The 7,571-nt window shown below is 59.3% G+C and overlaps 3 protein-coding genes across 5 annotated transcripts in view; 2 read left to right on the top strand and 1 right to left on the bottom strand.

The window, feature by feature from the left end:
- LRRC43 (leucine rich repeat containing 43) overlaps positions 1 to 1,561 on the top strand; it is a 15,073-nt gene extending 13,512 nt beyond the window's left edge. The window contains exon 13 of the mRNA XM_059408336.1: positions 1,434 to 1,561. Coding sequence (XP_059264319.1) covers positions 1,434 to 1,561 — 128 coding nt within the window. The remainder of the gene's footprint in view (positions 1 to 1,433) is intronic.
- A 16-nt stretch (positions 1,562 to 1,577) lies between these two features.
- B3GNT4 (UDP-GlcNAc:betaGal beta-1,3-N-acetylglucosaminyltransferase 4) lies at positions 1,578 to 5,379 on the top strand. 2 transcript variants are annotated; one of them, XM_059408339.1, is made up of 2 exons: positions 1,578 to 1,661; positions 4,156 to 5,379. In XM_059408339.1, exon 2 carries the CDS (start codon positions 4,164 to 4,166, stop codon positions 5,211 to 5,213), a length of 1,050 nt encoding a protein of 349 aa, XP_059264322.1. In that variant the 5' UTR covers positions 1,578 to 1,661; positions 4,156 to 4,163; the 3' UTR covers positions 5,214 to 5,379. The 2 variants fall into 2 exon arrangements, with proteins under 2 accessions (XP_059264322.1, XP_059264323.1); XM_059408340.1 differs by lacking the exon at positions 1,578 to 1,661 and adding an exon at positions 1,717 to 1,840.
- Positions 5,380 to 5,516: 137 nt separating this feature from the next.
- DIABLO (diablo IAP-binding mitochondrial protein) overlaps positions 5,517 to 7,571 on the bottom strand; it is a 23,554-nt gene continuing 21,499 nt past the window's right edge. For both annotated transcript variants that reach the window (XM_059408342.1, XM_059408341.1), the window contains exon 6: positions 5,517 to 6,397. In XM_059408342.1, coding sequence (XP_059264325.1) covers positions 6,201 to 6,397 — 197 coding nt within the window. In that variant the 3' untranslated portion in view covers positions 5,517 to 6,200. The remainder of the gene's footprint in view (positions 6,398 to 7,571) is intronic.

Below are 7,571 nucleotides of genomic sequence, written 5' to 3'. Positions count from 1 at the left end.
CCTGGGTGGCTCAGGTGGTTAAGCGGCTGCCTTCGGCTCAGGTCATGATCCCAGCGTCCTGGGATCGAGTCCCACATCGGGCTCCTTGCTCAGCAGGGAGCCTGCTTCTCCCTCTGCCTCTGCCTGCCATTCTGTCTGCCTGTGCTCGCTCTTTCCCCCTCTCTCTCTCTGATAAATAAATAAAATCTTTAAAAAAAAATAAAATAAAAAAATAAATGATTGTTCATTGTTTCATGGAAAGATGCACTGCAGTGCCTACAGCACCAGTAGAATGTAAGGATAGCAGAGAGACGAAGGGTGGGAGTAAGGAAGGGATGACAGTGCAACACTGCGTCACCATCAGGCTCCTATTTCTGTGTGAAGTGTCCTCTCCCCTGAATATGGAAACTCAAAGGACCTAGAATAGCCAAAACAACTTTGAAAAAGAACAAAGAACATACACCAATGGACTTCAGGAAGGACCCACGCAGATTTACGATCAAGCCACCGGGTTAAGATGGTCTTAATTTTTTTTACACCTCTGTAAATCCTTTTATTGTCTGGTTTAATTGACAGTTGCATTGAAATAGCTGCATCTGCCGTTAATCTCTTGTGTTGCAGTGTTGGAAGTGGATGGAGAAAACCCAGTCTCATGGATGTGTAATTGGAAAAGGGAATATTTTAATAGACTTTCAAATAATGATATTTTTCTTTGATAGTATGTCAAATTTGACAACTAGTAGTTTTTTAAAGGCTGTTGCAGAGTGAAAACAATCTATATGAATGCATTTTTGGTAGTCAGTTATGTTAAAATCCATTCATTGGTCTGCATTGCCTCTTTTTTTTTTCCATTGCATTTTGAAGGGCTGTTTTACTCATGCACAATCTGTAACATCAGACATTGGTTATTTGTAGAATACTGGTTCACTGAGTATGCAGATCTTTCAACTGTTGACACATTTCATTATACATCATCCAAAAATCATGTTCCGCACCTATATCATTAGAAGAGTCTTTGAGGACTGGGAAACTGTTAACGTTCATGGTAGTAGATACAGTATTTCAAAATTCTAATTTCTACTGGAAAGCTCAAATGTTATAAATTCATCAAAATGCGTTCCGTTGTCTTCCCTGAAATGCCCGACTTCATGCGCTGTTTAGAAAATAGCTGCCAAATAGTCACGTCGTAACAACCGCGGTTAGGGTTCTTCCAGGTGAGGACGGCGCTCCCAGGCCCGCGCAGCGGCTCGCCCTGCAGCGCGCACAGCTGCGCCCGGCAGATGACGGCCTGATGACAGGTGGCCCCACGGCTCCTCCCTGCGGGGAAGGGGCTGGGATCTCGGACTCGCAAACCGCGCTGCCGCTGGGCGTGGAGGACGGCTCTGCCGGTCCAGGGCGGCCGAGGGGCAGCCGGCACGTCTCTCGGGACTCACACGCGTGTTTTTATTTCTCAGAGAAGAGTAAGTCTGCGGTTCACATGGACGACGGCGACTACCAGCCGCAGCCCCTGACGGTGGAGGTGCAGGTGCAGCTGAACCAGTACCGCTCGGCCGAGGAGGCGCTCCGGGAGATGTCCCTGTAGCGCGCGGGATTAAAGGCTGTTCTGACGACCGCGGCTCCGCGTGCGTGTGCCCGGGAGCGGGGCACCGGCTGGGGGCGCCCCGCGGCCTCTCCGCCCGCAGGTGCGCCGCGTGGGCGCGAAGCCGCGTGGGGGAGGGGTCCCGCGGCGCCCCAGAGCCCCGCCCCTCCCGGAGCCCCGCCCCAGCCGGGCGGGCCGGGCGGGCCGGGCGAGGCTAGAGCTCGGGTCCCGGCTCCGCGGCGCGAGCTCCTCGCCTGTCCGTGGCTCGGCGTCCCGGCTCCGGTAGGTCCGCGGGGGGCGGGCTGAGCGGGCCCGGGGGCGCCTGGGGTCGCGGCTGCGGGGGGCAGGCGTGTCTCCCCGTGCGGGAGGGGCCCGTGCCTCCGCACCGCCCGCGCACCCGCGAGGACGCTGGGTCTGGCGGCGCGGGCGGGGGTCGTCTCCTCGTCTCCCCGCGGGAGGCCGTCGGGGCCCGGCGGCCTCCTGCTGCCCCTCGGCTTGTGTCCGCCGCGGGGGCCCCGCTCCGTGCTCCGCCGACCCCGCCGGCCTTCGGCCCCCCAGCAGCCGGCTAGAGGCCGTCGGGAGGAGTGAACTAGCCCTTGGCACTTCCCCTTATTGAAGCGTGTCGGGACCTGGAGCTCCCAGGGCCGAGACGGCTGTCGCCCCAGAGACACCAGCAGACCCTCAGGACTCGGCGCCGCTCTCGCAGGGGGGTCGTGCCCTCGCAGAAGCCCAGGCGCGGTTAAGAACCGGGCTCTTGGGGGCTCCCAGTACTGGGGACCTGCGCTGGGCAGGTACCGAACTGGGACTCGCAGCAGTGTGTGGGCCGGGGAGCCGGGGGTGGGGGGACGGCCCTGGGCCACACGTGGGGTGGGGGGCGCGGGGGCGCGCAGCGGGAGCTCCGGAGCCAAACCGCCGGCCCTGCGCCCCCCTCCGCCGCGGTGCGGGCCCGGGACTCCCCGCCCACAGCTGCAGGTCCTCCCGCTCGCTGCTCCGCGGCCGCCGCGCGCGTCCCAGCTGCGGCGTGGGGCCGGGGCCGGGGCCGGGGCCGCGGCCGCGCGCGTCTCCTCGCCGTCTCCGCCCCCTTCTCCCTGCCGTAATCCTTCATCTCAGCCACAGCGGGAGGAACCTTTCAAGCGCTGTGACTTCTGCCGCCGCCTGTGCTAAATCCTCCAGCGGGTCCCTGCTGGGGTTACAGTAAACCCGAGCTGCCCCGCGCCCCTCGCCCTGGCCTTTAACGCCTGCCTTCCCAGGCCGGTGCTCCCCGTCCCTCCCCTCCCGGCGCTTCGGCCTCCTGCCCGCAGAGGCGGCTCCCCTCCCCCTCCTCCAGGAGCCTCGCTGAACGCCGCCCGCCACCGTTTCCCCGGGTCTCTGCGGTTGGGTCGCTTCGTTCAGAGCTTTCGGACCCACCACGGGCTGGAATCCTCCCGTCGCGGAAGGCCCTCGCGCGGCTTTCATGTCTCTGCACCGTCTGAAGTTCGGATTGGTTTTGTTTGGGTTTCTCTCCTCCACGTCCCTGGCAGCTGGAAGAGATGCTTTTGTCCCGGTGGCAGCAGGGTGACCGGGATGGGGCGACTGCGGGTGGACTGGGTGAAAGCAGAGGCCTGTTGGACAAGGACCACATGGCGGTGAAGGGAAGGGGCTGGAGGCCTGGCTTTGCCGCCCTTGATCTTGGGCAGTGTCCCCCGCTAGCTTCCGCTTCTGGGCCTTCGCTCCGGACTGCGGGGTCCTTGCTGGGAGAAGCAGAGCTGCAAGAGGCGTGACTCGGGCCCGGCCACAGGGGAGCAGCCCACAGGCCTCCGGCTTTCCTACTTGCTTTCATGCCCTTGTGTGCGAGGGGTTGGTTCTTAAACCCTCTCTTAAGTGACTCCTCCAAGAAACTGGTGGGAAAGAAGAAACTTCTTTCCAGAAGCTGCAGGAAGAAACTTGAGGCGGATGTGAAGGGTTTGTCCTGTGGTTGCCTTTCCCTGGAGGAGCAAACTCTGTAAGGGCCACGCCCGGGGCTGTCCTCTCCGGGAGACCCCGCGCAGGGCCTGCCACCAACAGATCAGACCGCACACTTTTGGGGCAGGGCGATGGTTTTAGAGTCGAGGGCCCTGAATGTCGGGTTTTGTGCTTAGAATGAATCTGATTGGAAACTGAACTAGCTGTGTGTCGTTTTCACTGTAAGATACTCGAGTTTTCTGGGAAATGAGGAAAGTGCTCATGGTGCCTCAGGTTTCTGGTGTTTTATTTTTTTAAGTTAATATAAGTGATCTTGACACCCAGTGTAGGGCCCGCACTCACCACCCCAAGATCGAGTCCTATGCGCTCTTCCGACTGAACCCACCGGGTGCCCCAGGGTGCCTCGGTTTCAAAGCAGCTGCAAAGTCCTTTGGGGAGAAGGTGCGCGAGAGCCCCCCGATGCCCACAGAAGGCAAGGGCTGGCGGAGCGGGTGTGCTTGGCCTGTCCCCTGGGAGAGGGACTCTGGAAAGAGCCAAAGGACTCGCTGGGAAGAGGAAATCGAAGACGGCCAGCAGGAACTTGGCTGCTGGGTGGCGGGCCGGGGAGGCAGAGGCCGGGCGGGGGCTGCGGCCGCTCACGCGCTCTCTCCCCGCAGGCCCTGCCATGTCCCGCCGGCTGGGCTGGCCTGTCCTGTACTGCCTGGCGGCGCTGCTGCTCGGCTGCCTGCTCTTCCTGAAGAAGGAGGCCAAGCCGGTGGGGGGCTCCGCGGCCCGCCAGCCCTTCTGGGCTCCTGCAGGGCCCCGCCGCAGCCAGTGTCCCCCCAACCACACGGTGGCTAACGTCTCCCTGTCCTTGCCTAGCCGTCACCGCCTCTTCCTGACCTATCGTCACTGCCGCAACTTCTCCATCTTGCTGGAGCCTTCGCGCTGTGCCGAGGACACCTTCCTGCTCCTGGCCATCAAGTCGCAGCCTGGCCACGTGGAGCGGCGCGCGGCCATCCGCAGCACGTGGGGCCGCGTGGGGGACCGGGCTCGGGGCCAGCGGCTGAAGCTGGTGTTCCTCCTGGGGGTGGCGGGCCCTGCGCCCCCCGCCCAGCTGCTGGCCTATGAGAGTCGGGAGTTCGACGACATCCTGCAGTGGGACTTTGCGGAGGACTTCTTCAACCTGACTCTCAAGGAGCTGCACCTGCAGCGCTGGGTGGCAGGTGCCTGTCCTCACGCCCACTTCATGCTAAAGGGAGACGACGACGTCTTCGTCCATGTCCCCAATGTGCTGGAGTTCCTGGATGGCTGGGACCCAGCCCGGGACCTCCTGGTGGGAGACGTGATCCGCCAGGCCCTGCCCAACAGGAACACCAAGGTCAAGTACTTCATCCCCCCATCCATGTACCGGGCCCGCCACTACCCGCCCTACGCCGGGGGTGGGGGATATGTCATGTCTAGAGCCACCGTGCGGCGCCTCCAAGCGGCCGTGGAAGAGGCCGAACTCTTCCCCATCGACGACGTGTTCGTGGGTATGTGCCTGAGGAAGCTGGGCGTGAGCCCCACGCACCACGCTGGCTTTAAGACATTTGGAATACGGCGGCCCCTGGACCCCCTAGACCCCTGCCTGTACCGAGGGCTCCTCCTGGTGCACCGCCTCAGCCCCCTGGAGATGTGGACCATGTGGGCGCTGGTGACAGATGAGGGGCTCAGGTGTGCGGCGGCCCCCTAGCGTCCGCTCCGGGGGGCGGGCTGAGTGAGGAGAGCCCGCGCCGATTCTCCCCTCATGACGACAAACTGAGAACCGTGCCCCTTACCCTGAGAATCTATAGGAAATGCTAACCTCGCTTTTGTACCCCCCCAACCTTGCTCACTCTGATTAAAAACACCGAAACCTCGCTTCACCTGTACCAAGTTTGGCTCAGCGAGTGCGGCCAGGCCTCGGGTGCCGGCTGCTGGGGGCGGGGTGGGGGGATTCCTGGAGCCCCGAGTGGCTCTGCCAGTCTGGAAGTGAAGGAAGCAGGCTGCGCAGGGCCCGGAGTGTACACACCAACGGGTTCTTTTTGAAGTGCAAAACAAAACGATTATTCTCCTTCAGATACAATAGAGACGCTCGAAGGAACCGAGCAGCGCGGGCTGGAGTGTGTCCTGTTGAGCTCCAGGTAAACACTCCGCGTTCAGCTCCGGAACAGTAATGGGCTCCTGGCGCCTGGGCTCCAGCTGTCCTTACGGGCAACGGGGCCAGATCACAGAAGGCATCAGAAACACGTCAAAAGAAATCTTATGAACAGGCTCCCCTTTCCCCAAAACAACACACATTTCTATGGGGGGAGCAAAGACTAAACCATATCTGAAAATGTAAGACGGGAAAGGGACGTTAACCAGCTACTGAACTCGTGGGCACGACGAAACAGGACCCCCCTTTCCGGCCAGGCTGCTGAGCGGCGCTGGGGGGAGGTAGAAAGATGGGGGGTGGGAAGCTGTGCTGAGTGGGGTCCACGTGGAACAGGGGGAGTGCCCCGGGGCCGAGAACCAGCTCCTCGCGTGGGGAGGCCAGGGGCCAGGCGCTCCCAGCTCACTAAGGCCTCCGGCCTGATGGGCCAGGGCGGGACCCGCTGCTTCCCCTCCGTCCAGAGAAGGCTGGGCCGCCCCAGGCCGGATGGCAGCCGCCCCTGCTCTCCCCGGCTGAACCGGCAGACGCGGGCAGCCGCTCGGGCGCTCAATCCTCGCGCAGGTAGGCTTCCTGCTCCGGCTCGGCCCTCTCGTCCCCGTCCTCCCGGGTTTTCTGCCGGAGCTCCTCTGTCTGTGCTTCTGCCAACTTGGTTTCGGCTTTCTGGGAAAGCTGGCGCACTTCCTGCACCTGTGACTTCACCAGCTGGATGTGATTCCTGGCGGTGATCGAGGCCTGATCTGCTCCTGCCGAAAGAGGAGAGGGGACGGTTGGGCTGGATGGTTGCACAGGGCGGAAGGCACGGGGGGGGGGGGGAGCGAGGAAAGCCTGGGGCTCCGTGGCTGGCTCCGTGGCTGGCATCCGAGCGCTTCCCTCTTAGAGACTTGCCCTGCCCCCCCACCCCCCCGTCCTCCCTCTCCGCACAGCAGAGACCTTTCTACCGCCACACCGAGGTCTGCGTTTTTCTCTAGCTACCAGCCGCTACATTAATAATTACAATTCCCACAATCTCTTTATAGCACACAGCTTAGTCCAGACGCCTTAGGAATTTACACAAGAAACACATTTCTTTTGGACAACTTAACAGCTCCGTGGAATTGTCAAAGACCTCTCATCACCCTACCCAATCTTCAGAGATAACCTCTGCTGAAGTTCAAAGGGCATGCTTCTCATCTTTTATACGTATGGAGCGCACAGAGAAATACTGTTATCTTTTGTGTCTTTACGTGTTGAACATATTTTTGCCATTTTTTTTCCTTTAAAAATGTTTTTGGGCTCTATCATCCTGTCTACCTGCTTCTAGTACATCACAGAGCTCTGCCTATAAACTGATCTAGAGAAGATCTGGTTCTTTCCAACCTTACTGTATTAAGAATCTCAGTACAGTGTTAAAGGCACTGGAGAATTGTAAGCACCGCTCTTATTTCTGACCTTGATGGGAATACCTCTCATATTTACTAAGTAGAGTTACTTAACCTTTATCATGTTAGGAAAATTCTATTTGTAACTGTACTCAGGTTTATGGCATAAATGGGTACCTTTCACTGATGGCTTCAGGGCATGTACTGACATGACATGGCCGCCTTCCTCCTCTACTGCAGATAATCTCAAGTAGTGAGTTATGTTGATAGGTTTTTTCAGTATTGAAGCATCTTGTATTTTAAGGGTGAATGGCTGGCGACATTTGGCCTTACGTCCATATAAGTGATGCGGACCATAGTTTTGTTCCAGTGCTTACCTAGTACAGTTGGGGGTCAGGCCCATGCTGACTTTGTACAGTGACAACAGGTAGGAGACTGGCCATCATGCTCTATGCACTGGTATGCTTTCTGTAACACAGGAATTCTGTTTCTTGAAGATTTGCTAAGATTCTCCACAAAATAGCCTGGGTTTGGTGTCCGTTAAGATTTTTTTTTTTTT

The sequence above is a fragment of the Mustela nigripes genome, chromosome 8, assembly GCF_022355385.1.
Source record: "Mustela nigripes isolate SB6536 chromosome 8, MUSNIG.SB6536, whole genome shotgun sequence".
Taxonomy (NCBI): Eukaryota; Metazoa; Chordata; class Mammalia; order Carnivora; family Mustelidae; genus Mustela; species Mustela nigripes.
Note: the sequence above shows the minus strand (reverse complement) of the source record. Positions and strands in the feature narration are given on the sequence as shown.

What these genes read in the sequence shown, in the direction of transcription:
- B3GNT4 (XM_059408339.1), top strand. Translation starts at nt 4,164, where the DNA reads ATGTCCCGCCGGCTGGGCTGGCCTGTCCTGTACTGCCTGGCGGCGCTG.